At 43.7% G+C, this 17,691-nt stretch overlaps 1 protein-coding gene across 9 annotated transcripts in view; it reads right to left on the reverse strand.

The window, feature by feature from the left end:
* Positions 1-3,131: 3,131 nt before the first annotated feature.
* The window catches only part of SIPA1L2 (signal induced proliferation associated 1 like 2), a 264,129-nt gene continuing 249,569 nt past the window's right edge, over positions 3,132-17,691 (reverse strand). For 8 of the 9 annotated variants that reach the window (XM_064276676.1, XM_064276670.1, XM_064276671.1 and 5 more), the window contains 3 exons: positions 17,066-17,189; positions 16,074-16,155; positions 3,133-11,877 (listed from right to left, as the gene is read on the reverse strand). In XM_064276676.1, the coding sequence (XP_064132746.1) occupies positions 11,731-11,877; positions 16,074-16,155; positions 17,066-17,189 (353 nt within the window). In that variant the 3' untranslated portion in view covers positions 3,133-11,730. Of the gene's footprint in view, positions 11,878-16,073; positions 16,156-17,065; positions 17,190-17,691 lie in introns of all 9 variants that reach the window. The other variant, XM_064276677.1, reaches the window with a different exon arrangement.

Below are 17,691 nucleotides of genomic sequence, written 5' to 3' on the forward strand. Positions count from 1 at the left end.
GATGGAGACTCCCTGCTGCAGCTTGTTCCAGTTCTTCTTGGTGTTGATTCTGAACACTGCCTCTCTGTAACTGCCAGCCCTTCATTCCAGTCTACCTATTGGGGCTACTTATGGTGCCATGAAGTCTTTGAAGACAGCAGGAAGCAGATTCCTAAAAACTGTATATCCACGAATCAGTGTGAAACCAGCAATGCAAAATTCCCCCTTTCTTGAAATTCCTCTATCTCTATGTTCTGACTCTAGAGTAACTTGACTATTGATTCAGTTCCTGAGCTGCAATACGTTCATTCATTCAGTGCTCGTTATGTGTCTACTACGTAACAAGAGGTGGTGGTGCTTCAGGAGCAGAATTCTTGCCTTCCATACGGGAGACTTGGGCTTGATTCCCAGTCGATGCACCTCAGGCACAGCCAGTACCTATCTGCTAGGAGCTGAATAGGCTTCAGCAGAGTTTTCAGACTAATACAGACTAGGAAGAAAGGCTTGGTGATCTACTTCTGAAAACCAGTCAGTGAAAACCCTACAGATCACAATGGTCTGATCTGCAACCAATCACGGAGATGGCCCAGGGCTGGGCAGTGTTTCATTCCCTTGTGCATGGGGTTGCCATGAGTCAGCTGCTGACTCGACGGCAGCTAACAACAACAACCCTGTAGCAAGTACTGGGCATACATTGGTGACCAAGAGACAAAGCATCTACCTTCAAGGTGCTTGTGGGTTAATGGGGAGATGGCTGTTAGAAAAAGTATTACATGCATAACCATATAATTATCATTCTGATGAAAGAGTGGTAAAAGAAAAAGTACAAGGAGCTATTTCTAGTTCAAGAAGGTCAACCCAGTCTGGATATTAATTAAAAACCTGTTGCTGTTGAATTGATTCCGACTCACAGCAACCCTATAGGACAGAGTAGAACTGCCCCATAGTTTCCAAGGAGATCCTGGAGGATTCAAACTGACAACCTTTGGTTAGCAGCTGTAACACTTAGCCACTACACCACCAGGGTTTCTGGAGAGGAGGAACATTTTTTTCTTAGGAAGTGACGCTGAAGCCGAAGGTCGAGTAGCATGAGGCTAAGCCCAAGCGGGAGGGGAAACTATTTCAGGAGTGGAAGGAGCACGAGCATGGCCCAGAGGCAGGAAGTCACTGGACCTGTTTGAGGAATAAAGAGGAAGCCAGTCTGGCTGGAGGTGAGCGTGTGGCAGGGAGAGTGGAGAGAGGGGAGGAAGAAGCCTTTGCATGCAGGCCATTACTGGAAGAACAATGGGAAGTCACTGAAAGGCTTAAATCAGGTAAGTGAGATGACTTTATTTTTAGCTTTAAAAGCTCACTCTCCCTTTTCTGTGGAGAGAGGATTAGAGGGAAGAGGAGTGGACAGGGGGCAACCTAGCAGGAAGCTGCTGCTGCACGCCAAAAGAGAGATGGTGGCAATTTGGACTGGGAAAAGAGGGGCAGCAGATTTGGGAAGAAGTTGACAGGTTTTAAATATATTTTGAAGGCAGAGTTAGAGAATTTTGTGATTATTTGATTATTTACAATACAATTCACCACAAGGAGAGAACAAGGCTATACATGATGAAGTCTCAGAGAAGAATAAATGCAACAGGTTTCCACAAGAGCTAACCATTATTACAACGGGGATAGGTGAGCCAAATTTTCCAACCGAGAATATTGAAAATGGTCATCAATATTGGCAAATACTTTTATAAATAAAAATGTACATCCATAAACACGCAGGTTTGATTCCTGTGTGGTGCAAAGGGGTAAGTGCTCAACTATTAGCCGAGAGGCTGATAGTTCAAACCCACCCAGAGGTGCCTCACAAGACAGGCTTGTTGATCTGCTTCCAAAAGGTCACAGCCTTGAAAATCTTACAGAACAGTTCTACTCTGCACACGTGGGGTCGCCATGAATCGGAATTTACCAATGGCAACAACAACATGGTAGAATTAACTTAAGTTGCACCTAAATTGGTTCTTTGGACACGTAAAGGCGGGATTCCTACATACATGTTTCTTTACACTGCTATATTATTGGATAATATTTAAACAATAGAATTTGGAATTGGAAATCAGTGTCATTGGCAGGAATAATCTTCAAACAATGAGATGGTAAACAATTGGGGTACTCAAGTCTAGTTCAATTTTACTTTTCAGGGCAAACCACTTATGATGCTCCAGCTTTAGCAGAACAGAATGGTAGCTTGTTATATGAGGAAGAAAAAATCAATTTCAGAGCTCACCTCAATAATGGAATTAATACAAGTAGGGTGGCCTGCGTATGCCAGTCTCATTAATTAGGTCTCTACCAGATCTTCCTGCCCACTTCCCTCCCCATCACCATTCAGAAATGAAATGGTTTCAAAATGATGTTGGTCTTCAGACATCTCAAGAGACCACCCAAGCAACAAAAAAGAATCAAGTTCGAGGTGAAGAGTTAAAGCCACTGACTTTTGTGCCATCTCATAAGAAACTAATACTTCTTTTAATGAGGAGTGCTATTTGAATTCTCAAGCACTTACAGGGATAGAAAAGACCCATTCTTGGAATTTCACATTCATGGAGGAGGGGATTGTGGGTTTTCGCCTGCTGTTTGGCAAGCCCTCAGCCCAGATGGGGTTCAGTAATGACTTCTGCAAGGTGTTTAATCAGATCCTCACGGAACACATGACTGCCATGTTTAATTATCCCAGTTGAATAGAGCGTTCAGCTAGCCTTGTTTGCTACCCATGATTATGGTCATGTGTAATAGGGGCAAGGACCCAGGCACCCAGCCCAATTTAGTTTATAAACAGTGCTAGAGGAGACACTGCCAGGGTCCGAGAGCTCCATCTGCAGATGTGTATTTATAGTTGTTCTCTCCCAGCCATCACTGATTCAGTCAAGGCAGATCATTTACTGAAATGCTACAACTCTGAACCCCACTCTTGCGCACAGCCTTCCTCACAGATGTCACTGAAGAGAAGGCTGGGAGAGCAGCTATTAAAACAACAAAACTTCTAACACCAGGGCCAAACCGCTGATGGGTATTGGTGGCCAGGGCACTGGCCATCTAATCTTTAATTTTGTTCTTTAATAACTCAGCTACAGCTTAGCAGTCAAAGGATATTTTCATGCCAACTGGGCTCATTATTTTTTATTTGTTTTAAGAAAAATCAGGCAGCTCTGCAAATTTTAGGCAGGTCCCTGATACTAGGGATGGAAAACAGACCTCAGTACGTTTTCAGAGTCCACAGATGCTTATGTTTGTATCAAAACTTTGACTTTGAGGATTTAAAAGGGCTGTCCATTTTCTGGTATTAAAATAAACTCGGGGGAGAGAAGGGGAGCTCGCAGCATTTGGAAGCTTCGTTGCTGTTATTTTTAATAACTTGGGTGGGGGTCTTGTGGGATTTCATTTTTTAAGTAACTTAAAATTTCTTTTTTTTTTTTTTTAAATTTCCTAAACCTTGTGTGTTAACATGCAAGAATGTGGCCTTTGGGGGGTGATGCCCATTTAAACCTTCTATAAAATTCATGAGAAGACAATTTTCTTTGCGCTTAAGTTTGTGCCTAATGCCTATTTTTGACAGTCAGGAAGCTTGGCCTCTGGGTTCATTTGGAGGTCGGAGGTCAGAAACGTAATGTCGTCCTCGGTCTTTGGCAGGTCTATCACCACTTCCCCTGCTGTGGAACATAAATACACCTACCTCCCACCTGCCTCTAAACAGGTGTTGAATCAAATCCATTCAACTCTATCTACTTTCTTTCTGAAGTGAGCAGTATGCCTGACCTGCGTACACTAGAATTAAGGACATGGTTTTAATTTGCAAGCAGAAAATCCAAAAGCATACTCAAATGAATTGGACCTTGTTTCTTAACCAACCAGTAATTCAAAGCAACAAAGTGTCTGTGTTGTTTTTGTTGTTAGGTGTCGTTGAGTCAATTCTGATTCATAGCGACAATCCTATGTACAACAGAATAAAACACTGCCTGGTCCTGTGCCATCCGCATAATCACTGCTATGCTTGAGCTCACTGTTGCAGCCACTGTGTCAATCCATCTCGTTGAGGGTATTCTTCTTTTTTGCTGACCCTCTACTTTACCAAGCCTGATGCCCTTCTCCAGGCACTGATCCCTCCTGATCTCTGTGTCTGTAGAAATATTTATCCCTTCCTCCTATCCCCCAACCCCCAACCCCCAACTTGGGAATTCTGAAGGGCAAGTACTGGCTTAAAATAATGCTGGAATTTCTGAGGCTCTGAGGCTATTTCATAATGGTGCAATGGTTAAGCCCTTGGCTGCTAACTGGAAGGTTCACAGTTTGAACCCACAAGCTGTTCCGCAGGAGAAAGATGTGGCAATCTGCTTCTGTAAAGATTTATAGCCTTGGAAACCCTATGGGGCCATTCTACTCTGTCCTGTAGGGTCGCTATGAGTAGGAATTGACTCAACGGCAACAAGTTTTAGAGCTTAAACCTCAAAGTAGTGGGCCTTTATCTCTTAGGACCGTTGGAACCGATGCATCTGTTGGTAAGGTGGCACAGCGGCAGAGATGGCCGTTTGTTCCTAAAGACATGCCTTCCGTCTGGCTGGAAATGAGAGTAGGGTTTCTCTGTCAGAGGTGACATTCACAGCTTTTCCCACACTAGAAAATCCTCGAGTTGGTCTAAATTTTATGCCCGACCTCGCCCTAAACCGCAGGTCTGGGCTTCTCAGACTGGTATTCCACACTGGGAGCAAGTGGATTTAACATTCATGTACTACACTATTGACCAGTTATGGTTCTTTGTTAAGAAGCTGGTCAGGAACATTATACTTACCCTTTTTACAGACTCCCCTTTGATTTTTGGCTCTGCAGACAAGCTGTGGTTTATGGTTTCTTGCCTTGGATAAAGACTCCTGGGTAATGATTATAATCAAAATCTGTGTTTTTCCTGGACAGCAGGCCCACAGGCTCCTGACATTTCCAAAAAAATTGTGAGCAGTAACAGGACTGCTGTGCTATGTGCCACCCACCCTTCTTTGGAACTTATATTTTTAGTGATAAACCTGCTGTTACAGAGAATAGCAGGATAAAAGCCTTTAATATGCTAATTAACTTTAATGTCACATACTAGAATGGTCTTAATACATGAAAGATCACTCCATATGGTTAGGGAAAAAAAAAAGCTGCTTGATATTAATTATTTTAAGTGAAAATAATTATATTTAGCAGATATATTCCAATATTTAATTAGTTTGTACTCAGTAAGTCCATATAGCAAGTCATGTGTTTTCTTGTTAAGCAGTACATTTTATAGCTAACAGAGTTTACCATGATGCCAAATTGCTTAAAACCACATGGACTATGGGAGCGTGACTGCGATTTTTCTATGGCTTGGTGTTGACTGGAAACATCTGTTTCAAAAATGCTTTACAGGCCAAAAGCATTTTGGCCATATTCTTTGGCATAGCCCTTTGGAGGCGGACTTGATAACTGATTCATTCTTTTGCTAGTATAGACTGAGAACCGTTTCTTCCAGAAATACCTTCTGGTCTTATCCAGAGCTGCGCCTTAGGAAGATGGGATGGCTTTCCATTCAGCTAAGTTTGGGTCAGATTCCCTCACTTTCTCTTTTCATCAGCTTAGCCGTTCTCTAAAGCAAATACCTCCTCCCATGATCAGCAATGCAGAGGCACTGCACTCCAGGCCCTCGCCAGGAAATGGAAGGTCTGCTCTTACGCTTTTATTAAAAGCGAGACATATTTATGGAAAAGTGTCTGAGGAACATGCAGTCCGTCCCTTCTTCTGAAGTTTAGGTCTTAGCCCTGGATCAAAACTATCCCCCCTATATCTAACACATGGCCAATTCTGTGGGCTCTCCCTCCAAAACATGTTCCCAAGAATGATCCATTTATTTCTCCCCATATTTGCTGCCTTGCCAGGGCCTGTACCAGCACCTTCGCTCACCTAGACTGCTCCTTCCCTTATGCCAGGGCTTGGCAAACCATGCTAGTAGCCTGTTTTTGTGCAACCTGCAAGCTAAGAATGTTGTTAGGTTGTTGTTGTTAGGTGCCGTTGAGTCGGTTCCAACTCACAGCGACCCTATGCACAACAGAGCAAAACACTGCCCAGTCCTGCGCCATCCTTACATCGTTGTTATGCTTGAGCCCATTGTTGCAGCCACTGTGGCAATCCACCTTGCTGAGGGTCTTCCTCTTTTCCGCTGACCCTGTACTTTGCCAAGCATGTCCTTCTCCAGAGACTGATCCCTCCTGACAAAATGTCCAAAGTATGTAAGACGCAGTCTCGCCATCCCTGCTTCTAAGGAGCATTCTGGTTGTACTTCTTCCAAGACAGATTTGTTCGTTCTCCTTTCTTCGCCAACGCCACAATTCAAAGCATCAATTCTTCTTCAGTCTTCCTTATTCATTGTCCAGCTTTCACATGCATATGATGCGATTGCAAATACCATGGCTTGGGTCAGGCGCACCTTAGTCTTCAAGGTGACACCTTTGTGCTTCAACACTTTAAAGAGGTCCTTTGCAGCAGATTTACCCAATGCAACGTGTCTTTTGATTTCTTGACTGCTGCTTCCATGGCTGTTGATTGTGGATCCGAGTAAAGTGAAATCCTTGACAACTTCAATCTTCTGTTTATCACGATGTTGCTCATTGGGCCAGTTGTGAGGATTTTTGTTTTATGTTGAGGTGCAATCTACACTGAAGGCTGTGGTCTTTGATCTTCATTAGTAAGTGCTTCAAGTGCTTTTCACTTTCAGCAAGCAAGGCTGTGTCATCTGCATAACGCAGGTTGTTCATGAGTCTGCCTCCAATCCTGATGCCCCATTCTTCTTCAGATAGTCTAGCTTCTCATATTATTTTCTCAGTATACAGATTGAATAGGTATGACGAAAGAATACAACCCTGACACACACCTTTCCTGACTTTAAACCAATCAGTATCTCCTTGTTCTGTCTGAACAACTGCCTCTTGATCTATGTAAAGATTCTTCAGGAGCACAATTAAGTGTTCTGAAATTCCCATTCTTCGCAATGTTATCCATAGTTTGTTATGATCCACACAGTCAAATGCCTTTGCATAGTCAATAAAACACAGGCAAACATCCTTCTGGTATTCTCCGGTTTCAGCCAGGATCCATCTGACATCAGCAATGATATCCCTGGTTTCACATCCTCTTCTGAAACTGGCCTGAATTTCTGGCAGTTCCCTGTCGATATACTGCTGCAGCCATTTTTGAATGATCATCAGCAAAATTTTGCTTGCGTGTGATATTAATGATATTGTTCTATAATTTCCACATTTGGTTGGATCACCTTTCTTGGGAACAGGCATAAATACGGATCTCTTCCAGTCAGTTGGCCAGGAAGCTGTCTTCCACATTTCTTGGCACAGACGAATGAGCACCTCCAGCGCTGCATCTGTTTGTTGAAACATCTCAATTGATATTCCATCAATTCCTGGAGCCTTGCTTTTGGCCAATGCCTTCAGAGCAGCTTGGACTTCTTCCTTCAGTACCATCGGTTCCTGATCATATGCTACCTCTTGAAATGGTTGAACATCAACTAATTCTTTTTGGTATAATGACTCTGTGTATTCCTTCCATCTTCTTTTGATGCTTCCTGCATCATTTACTATTTTCCCCATAGAACCCTTCACTATTGCAACTCGAGGCTTGAATTTTTTCTTCAGGTCTTTCAGCTTGAGAAACACCGAGTGTGTTCTTCCCTTTTGGTTTTCCATTTCCAGCTCTTAGCACGTGTCATTATAATACTTTACTTTGTCTTCTCAAGCTGCCCTTTGACATCTTCTGTTCAGTTCTTTTACTTCATCAATTCTTCCTTTTGCTTTAGCTGCTCAACGTTCGACAGCAAGTTTCAGAGTCTCCTCCGACATCCATCTTGGTCTTTTCTTTCTTTCCTGTCTTTTCACTGACCTCTTGCTTTCTTCATGGATGATGTCCTTGATGTCATTCCACAACTCGTCTGGTCTTCGGTCACTAGTGTTCAATGCATCAAATCTGTTCTTGAGATGGTCTCTAAATTCAGGTGGGATATACTCAAGGTCATATTTTGGCTCTTGTGGACTTGCTCTGATTTTCTTCAGTTTCAGCTTGAACTTGCATATGAGCAACTGATGGTCTGTTTTACAGTTGGCCCCTGGCCTTGTTCTGACTGATGATATTGAGCTTTTCCATTGTCTCTTTCCACAGATGTAGTCAATTTGATTTCTGTGTGTTCCATCTGGCGAGGTCCATGTGTATAGTCACTGTTTATGTTGGTGAAAAAAAATATTTGCAATGAAGAAGTCGTTGGTCTTGCAAAATTCTATCACTTGATCTCCGGCATTGTTTCTATCACCAAGGCCATATTTTCCAGCTACTTATCCTTCTCCTTTGTTTCCAACTTTCGCATTAAAATCACCAGTAATTATCAATGCATCTTGATTGCATGTTCGATCAATTTCAGACTGCAAAGAACAGCAGCTGATAAAAGTTCTCTATTTCTTCATCTTTGGCGCTAGTGGTTGGTGCATATATTTGGATAATAGTTGTTTTAACTGGTCTTCTTTGTAGGCGTATGGATATTATCCTATCATTAACAGCATTGTACTTCAGGATAGATCTTGAAATGTTCTTTTTGATGATGAATGCAACACCATTCCTCTTCAAGTTGTCATTCCCAACATAGTAGATTATATGATTGTCCGATTCAAAATGGCCCATACCAGTCCATATCAGTTCACTAATGCCTAGGATATCGATGTTTACGTGTTCCATTTCATTTTTGATGATTTCTAATTTTCCTAGATTCATACTTTGTACATTCCAGGTTCCGATTATTAATGGATGTTTGAACTAAGAATGGATTTTCCATATTTAAAGGGTAGTAAATAAAAGTAAAGGAGCCTTGGTGGTACAGGGGTTAAGAGATGGATTGCTAACCAAAAGATTGGCGGTTTGCACCCACCAGCTGTTCTGCAGAAGAAAGATGTGGCAGTCTGCTTCTGTAAAGATTACAGCCTTGGAAACCCTATGGGGCAGTTCTACTCTGTCCTATATGGTCGCTATGAGTCAGGATCGACTCGATGACAATGGGTTTAAAAAAAAAAAAAAGAATATGCAACAGCGACAGTAGGTGACTCCAAAAGCCTAAAATATTTACTCTGCCCTTTGTAGAAAGTTTGCAGAGTCCTGTCCTATACAATCCATTCTCCTTTAAAAGTCTGGATAACCCTTTGAAAAAATAGATATTATGCTACTATCCTGCTTCATCTTCCCCTTGAAGCTTAGAACAAAACCCAAGCACTATCATGGACTACAATTCCTTAACAATCTGGTTTTTGCCTGTCTCTTCATACTCACTCTTATCACTTTCCCCTCTGGTACCCATTTTCAGTACATCCCGATTTCCCAGATTCCTTGAGTATGATGAGCCCCGGGGCCTTTGAACTCTGTGTTCACTTTACCTGGAACACTTTCCCACCTTCTCATGGCTTGTTCTCTACCTTCAAAAGTCATCTGCTCATGGAGGTCCCCCTGACCACCCTGTCCAAGTCTCAATTCCTCATGTTTAAAAAGGGATTGATTAGAGTACCTACCTTATAGGGTTGCTATGTAGATAAAGGGCTAAGAGCAGTGCCTGGCACACAGTAACTATTCAAAAAATGTGGCTACCGTAATGATTATTTAAGGGAGCCCACCCCAAGCATTCTTTGTTTCACATTTTGAAGAGACCTTCTGTTCGTCTTCCAATATCAGACTGTGAGTTCTGTGGAGACAGGGCCTGGTGGGTCTAGATCATTTCTGGATGCTGTGTTCCTAGCCCAGTGTCTGGCAGACAGAAAGGAGTGAAAAGGAGAGACCTATAATATCCTGACTCTGAAAAGTTGCATCACTGGGGGCACGCTGGAGGCGTGCCTGCATCTTTCAGAGAAGGCGGCCCCATGCTATGACACCTATGTTTATGTTTGCTAGAGGAATGTTAAGGATGTTGTTCAAATGTGAGCAATTCCTTTTAGGGAAAACTCTAGGAAACACTTTGCTTCCTGGGAATTCCAGATATGGTTTCTGCTCTCAAGGATTATGCGTTACTGTGTTTCCCTCTCCACTTTGGTTTATGCTCAGTGTCTCCTTTCTGTCTTACATCTGATTCAAATTTACAGTGACCCCTTCCTGATTATTTTCAAGTCCTTACTATTTTATTGCAGCCCTACCTATTATTTATTGTAAAAGACACCAAATTCTTCATTGAATAAGATGATTTTTTTTTTTAAAGGGCAACCTTGAGTAAATTACTTAAACTGAGCCTCAGTTTACTCATTTGTAATATGGGATCCCACCAGCTACCTATTAAGGATACTGTTAAGATTACATGAGATTAATGAAAAGAGAATACTGCCTGGTACCTAGCAGGTATGAATATATACAAGTTACTCTTCACTTCAAATCAGTCTGGGATTCTATAAGAAGGTGGCTAAACAGTATTTAATACAGATCAAGATCATAAATGACCTGAAAGAAATTCATGTATATTGACTGCTTACATTCTTAGACCCTAAGAATCTATATTCACCTGATAACACCATTACTTATGTGGACTTCTTTTAAACATTTATTAAAAAAGCAAAATGTATGTTCATCTCAAATATAACAGTTAAAAATGGTAAAGCAATACAAACAACTTGTGACCTAGCAGCATCCAGTTGTTAGAATTTCCCCGCCCCACTTCTCAGTCAATTCCTGGCAAGCCAAGCCTCTTCTGAGCTTGCTGCTATCTACCTTCCTCATCATAGTGCAGATAAAACCAAATTTTATAAAATTAACAATTTAAGGTTAAATAAGCTTAAATAAGGGTGTTAAATACAAGACACTTCATCAAAGCTTCTGTACAAAGATAAACAAATTTGGCATTGTACAAGTGATCCAGCTGGCTCACGGCACACAGGAAAGTTCTAGTAATTAAGCAGATTCACGCTTTTTTCAGCACAGCGTTAACTATACAAAAGTGAACGAAGAGCCGAAGTGACTACTCAGTGAGCCGTTTACAAGGCATATGTATCTTTTTTTTTTTTTTAATCAGAACACTATTAATATTCAGGCACCATTTGTTCCTGCAAATAAATAAGTCTCTAAAGTAACTTTTAAAGTAACTGCATTCAGACTAGAGCTAACCCTATCAGTGCTTTTTTTTTTCTTTCCCCCAACAGTTTTCCAACTATTCATTCCGCCTCCATCCTTATTGCTATGGTAATGTGGCTGTGGGAATAAAACTACTGTACATACAAAAAAATAGAGCACCTTTAACATTAAAGTATATGTCTGATTATTTGCTTTTATGCTTATTTTACAATACTAAAGCCCAAACTATGGTCAATTGCTTTAACATCTCTACCAGGTCACCTGATACATAGGAAATAAAACCCAACTACGTTCCCTCTTGAGGTAAACCCCAGCCAGCGCACCATTTCAGTAAACTCTAAAAGGAAAAGGTCCACGCCGACGCAGGGTTACATTCGTCTGTACACTAGGAGTTGTATTCATCTTCACATCAGCCTTGTTCTCTGCCTTCACAAGGGGCCACCAAGAAGGAATCGAGGCTCCAGAACTTGCTGGGATGCATGGTGCTGGACAGAGCGGAAGAGCAAAAACACTACGACTGATTGAAAGCATAGTTAGAAACCACATTTTTGCGACTTCGCAGGGACCGCGGGCATACTCATAGTGGTCCCTTGGTGGGGTATGAACTGGTTAGGGTTTTTTGTCAATGGTGCTGAAAAACCATTCTGTGAATTTCCGCAGCTGAGCTGTGGCCGTCTGGGACTCCTCCTGCAGCCGCATGTTATCTTGTCTCAAGTGCTGAACTTCAGCCTGAAGGACCGCCTTGTCCTGCTTCTCCTGGCAGCAGAGGAAACAAAGTAAGTCGTGGGCGTGACCGACAATTCTCTCCTCCTAAGCCTATATTTGGTCTCAGCTGGGATCCGTCAATCCTGTATTCTTATTTTTTACTTATTGACTTATTGGTCTTGACTTCTGCCAATGAGAAAGGGGGTGAACAACTCCACACAGTGCCTCCTTTCATGTCATTTGGCTCCCAATTTGTATCAAGATGGCTGTTACATATGAGGGTTATAATCACATTTTATATTATCCTCTACCCAAAAACTGCAGTAAGACTACAATAAGAAGTTAAAAGTAACATCCTTTAAAAAACGCAGAGCTTTCCACATGAACTTTTTATTTACTGCGCAAATTAATCAACGTAGCTATTATGTATGTGCATAATGAAATAAACACTTAGGCACTTCATTCCACTAAGCTTTTCAGCTATACCCTGTTCCTGAAATGACCTTAAAAGTTTGTCATTAAGAACTATGTATAACACAAATTTCAGTTCTCCAAGTGCTGACAGGGATGCCTTTCCCCAAATAGAGAAAGAGCGTTCATCATCAGAGTATAACCACAGGGACTTTTTTAATGGGATCTGACCTGACTGCTTAGACCCACAGATGCCCTGATGCTTGGCCACTCTGTGGGGTCTGCCTTCAGGAAACCCTTGGCCTGTGTGGCATCTCTCTCAAGGTTTCTCCTATTACTTGTTTCCTCCCTAGGCCTCCCCAATATCACCTGCCTCGTCACTGGCTTAGAAGACCAGTACCAAGAGGGAGGCTTCAATTAAAACGGATGAACAACTCTCCAAAAGGACATCAGGACCAACCCCATCTGCCCTGCAGCTGGTCCTGCCCAAGTCGCTGTAAACAGTTTGTGCTCCTCCGTTATTCCCAGGATCCTCGTTCCAATCTGGCTCAGACATCCCTGCTGTGACCCCACTGCCCAGCTCTCCCCACCCCCAGACCCTCTGACTGCGACCATGAAACTCAAACCTTCTATGGCTGTCATTTAAACCTTCTCAAGCCTCTTCTCTGAAACCTTCTCATCTTTATGCTCCAAATGATACTGCTCCAGAGGACACTGCTCCCCCAGCAGCCCTCAGTGCTGGCTCGTTTCCTTCCACAGCCCGAAGAACACAGGGTTGGAGGTAGGGCTGGTGAACTCCCCGTTCCTCACTGCTCGGTTCAGATTACTCCTCCCTAAAATGCCAGCTTCTCTAAAACACATGCCCTTAGGTTTAAGACCCACTACCCTTCTCGTTTCAATTAGAGTTGCATCCCTAGTCCCTGCCATCATCAATGGAAAATGCGAGCGCCTGGTTCACTCTCCTAGCCATCTTTCATCCTTCCTGACCATTTCAACTCCACTTAGACATTCCACCCCGTGTTCTGGACATGCCGTCTCTCCAGACATCCTCGCAATGATCTTGAAACCCGCCCTTCTCAGCGCCCACTCCCATGGCCATATCCTATGCTGCCATTTCCCCTAACTGTACCCCTTCTTACAGCTGTTTTAAGCTCTCAATTCCTGAACATCTCCTGATTTTTTAAAAAATCTCTCCAGATCCTGCCCCCTCCACTAACAGTCTAATCCACCGATCTGACCTTGTCTTCGCTGGCCATCAGCACCCCCATAACAGCTCTCTGTCCATCAGTTTAATCACATGCTTATCACTCCAGTGTCTTTGTTTCTTTCTCCCTGTCTTGCTTTCCTAAGCCCTATAACTACAGCTGGAGACAGGGCACCCAGCCACCCCAGCCTGCCAGGGACTTTCCTGGTTCTAGCCTTGGAAGTGCCGTGCCCCAGGAAACCTCACAAACCTTCCTTTGACTTCCTTTCCTCCCCCTACCTATCATCTTCCAGTTACTGAACTCTACTTCTTTCCTCTGGGATAGCAGAACAAAGGCTCAAAAGAGTTGTCTATACTTCCCCTTCAATTCTCCTCCTGTTCCCTCCTGAGTCTACTCCTCAGGACTCGACTGACATTTATTATTTAGTGTCACCAACCATCTCCATGTTGTCTAATCCATCAGTTAGTTTTTTCAGCAGCATTTGACAGAGCTATCTCTTGCCATCTTTTAAAAACACTTTCTTCTCTTGGCTTTGGACACACCATGCTCTTTTGGTTTCTCCTATCTCACTGGCTGCTCCTTCCCAGGCTCCTCTGTTGGACCGTCCTCTTCCTGACACTGGATCACTTCAGGGCTTGGGCTACGGGCTTCTCTTCCTGATGCCTCCAGCCTGACCCTTCTGACTTCCCTTCCATGATGCCATAAGCCTGCTCCGCCACAATATTTCCCACCTGAGGAGATACCACCACCATCCACCCAGCTGCTCAGGGCAAAAACCTAGGGCCATCTTTGACTGCACTCTCACATCTCACGCCCAATTCATCAGCAAGTCTCGTGGACACTTCTCACCATTCCCAACATCCTTCTTGCCTGGACTACGGCAAGAACTTCCTGGTTGGTCTCCTGCTTCCCTTCTTATCTGTCCTACTCCACCATCTGTTTGCCAGAAGCAGCTGGATTGATTGTTTCAAAACATAAGTCAGGTCGTGATCATCTCTTGCTTAACACCTGCCACTGGCTTCCAATCCACTTGGAACAAAATCCAAAGTCCTTCCCCAGCCTGAAAGAGCTGCGGGCTCTGCCCCTGCTGCCTCATCTTCCTCCCTTCCCACTGTCCTCCAGTGCCCCACTCTGGAAACACTGGCCTTCTGAACACACATCAAGCTTACTTCTGCCTCAGACTCTTCCATCAGCTCTTCACCCAGCCTTGTCACCAGATATTTATATCCCTGGCTCCATGCTTTATCCACATGCCTGCTCAATCAGATGTCACCACCTCAGAAAGGCCTTCCCCACCTCTCTCCTACTGAGTCACACACTGTCCCCTTATCCTGCTTTATTTTTCCTTGTCGCATTTATCACTATTGGCGTTATATCTTGTTTATCAGCCATGCCACTACAAGGGCAGAGTTGTCTTATATTCCTAATGCCTAGAATCCTGTAATAGGTTCTCAGCAATTCGTTTCTGAAAGAATGAATGGGTCACACCTACGTGAAGCAGAAGCCATCACAGGCACTCTCTTTTCTCAACCACCAAACTTCCATGTGTGCCTGGCTCTGTCTTTCTCCTCTTCCCTGGATTCTAGTGTAAGTGGCACCTCTCCTCTGCCCTGCAGCTCCTCCCTCCACCTGCCCTTGGGTCCCACCCCTCCTGTTTCTCCAGGACCCCACATTAATGATCACTCTCTCCCTGCTGTATCCCCAGCACAGTCTTCTGATGAGCTCTTCCTTCCTCCAGCCTTGTCCCGAACCTAGCATCCACATTTATAGACGATCTGCTCCTATTACAGTCCTTTCATGGTTTCCTCTTACTTTCAGTCTCAACATACAGTACGCTTTGTAGGATGATCTCTGTTTTTTGTCCAGCTTCATCTCTTCTGCTCTCATCTACACCCCTGATGCCTCAGCTATGCTGAATCACAGCACTGCAATTCCCCAACCAAACGCTCAACAGGAGGCCCCCTCTGCATGGAATGCGGTCTTCCTCCAGTTGTCCTTTACTCATCTGTGGCTGGGCCCTGTGCATGCTCCTAGCACAGCACTCTTCATCCCATGAACGGTCATTTCCACCTGTCTGTCACCCTTCCGAGGCAGGGACTAACTCTTGATGTATCCCTAGGGTCTAGCACCATTCTGATGATACACCAAGAGGGGAGCACATGTTTGTGCAATGAATTATTTATTCTTTTGAGGGCCGATCCGCATGGGCTGATGTGTGGAATAGAAGCCCTGAGGGTCTTGGTATTGACTAAGTAAGAGCATAGTAGCTTGGGGAGACCAGGCTTTCTGGCAGCAAACTCCTCTCATGTCAGCTTATAAATACTTGGTACAATTGCTAACTCACTGAATCAAAAACTGCTAACATGCTGTTTCTACCTCCCACTGAGGACTGGCTGTACCGAGGCCTTGTCGCAGTTACAGTCCTCCACTGTGATCCTCTTTTCCCCTAAATGAAATGTATTAGTCCCAGGCCAGAAAATGGAAACAGATCTCAGGAGTCCCCCGTCTACTTACTGCCTGGTTTTGTTTAGGGCAGTTATCTTTCTTGGTCCTTCATTTTCATTTTTAATAGTTAAGAGGGAGGGGCAGTACAAGAGAAAGTGTTTTATGGACTTCAATAGATTACTTTACCTTCCGAAGGTCAGTCTGCAGTTGGCGGAGAATTAACTCCAGCTGATTGACTTTGCCAGTCAGTGTTGATGGCGATCGCTCCCTAGCAAATAAGGATGTAATTAGAAAGACTCAATGTACTTGAAGTCAAGACATTTCATTCAGGTTTTTTTTAAGTTGTTTCTTTTCATTCAAAATTATTTCATGTACAAGGAAATAAATAATATTATACCAGATTGAAAAAGTGTACATATTACTGCTTTGGTAGAAAATCCCTCCTGGGTCTCTACTGATTTGAAAAAGGATTCAGAATCTCTAGGAAAGAGGTTAGCAGGAAAACAAAAGACACTTAAATGAGTTTAGCCAACCGAGACAAGGTAGACCAGAATGAAGTCCTGGGAACCAAATGTAGATTCAATTTCCCCAATTTGTTGATTACCAATGTGAACATGCAAGTTACTGATAACTCAAGTTCAAATACAAGTTGGAGTCAGAAATGGATGACACTGGGAAAGAATCTATATTCCATCGGGGTAAACATGTCATGAATTTCTGAAGCACTTTAACAGGCAGCATGAGCCACGGTCAGGAACTAAGGATCACAAAAGGAAACATGCCATGGCCAGATCAGTATGCATGGCAGCAGAGACAGATGGTGACTTGGCAGGTGGAGGGCTGAGATCAGCAAGGTGTACCTGCCCTAGTGCCATCGCAGTGATTAGGTGGCAGAGTGGATTCCAAGGACTCCACCCCTCCACTCTGTCAATGAAGCTCTGCCTTCCTGAGCAAGGCACTGGTAGCTGCTCCTAGACCTGTCCCAGCAGGCAGGGTCTGCCTACGGGGTGGAGCAGGCATGCGGGGAAAGTCAGCCCTACTCAGCCTCTCTTCTGGATTTTGAGGACTGGGATGCATAGGTGGGACATGGTCTTCCGGGCAGCCTGGGGTGAGCTGAGTAACTGTTAGTTATGGGGGCTTGGGATAGGGGAGTGAGGGGGGCACAGAGGTCCACATACCCAGTGGTGTCCAAGAAATCCTTCCCATTACTGGGGTCCATACATAAGGGTAGTTCCTGAGCCCCTTCCAAGTTCTGCATGTGCTGCATGTCTGTCAAGGTACAGAAGGAGGCCACTCTCTGGTCTGGGCAGGTGAGAAACACACACAGAAAGGGGGTTCAGTAATAGCCCACCACAATGCTTCTTAGTGGAAACGAGTTCAGTAGCTAAATAAAATCTTTCCCCCCTCCAACTCAGTTACTGCTCTGTTTAAAACAAAACAAAACAAAACAAAGAAAAACAAACTCAGGCAAGCTACTGACGATCAGAAAGCATGGAAATTGGCTGTCCTTCCCAGGCTGTATGACATACACACATCACAGCCATGAGGACGACTAGCAGATCCTATATTTGCTAAAGCCAATTTGCTTTCTTCTTTCGACATCCCAAGAAATATCCAAGCCGCCAGTTGTGCATGAAATAACAGAGCTGGATGATGATTTGACTAACGGTAACCAGGAAATGGACCTCTCCTCAAGCTCTCCCCAAACCCGGAGAACATTCTGGAGACAGAAAGCCAAAACATATCTCCCATCAGCATCCCCAACCCCCAGAGCTTCGGTAACCATGCAGACGTGCAGACATAT

Source organism: Loxodonta africana, chromosome 25 (genome assembly GCF_030014295.1).
Source record: "Loxodonta africana isolate mLoxAfr1 chromosome 25, mLoxAfr1.hap2, whole genome shotgun sequence".
NCBI lineage: Eukaryota > Metazoa > Chordata > Mammalia > Proboscidea > Elephantidae > Loxodonta > Loxodonta africana.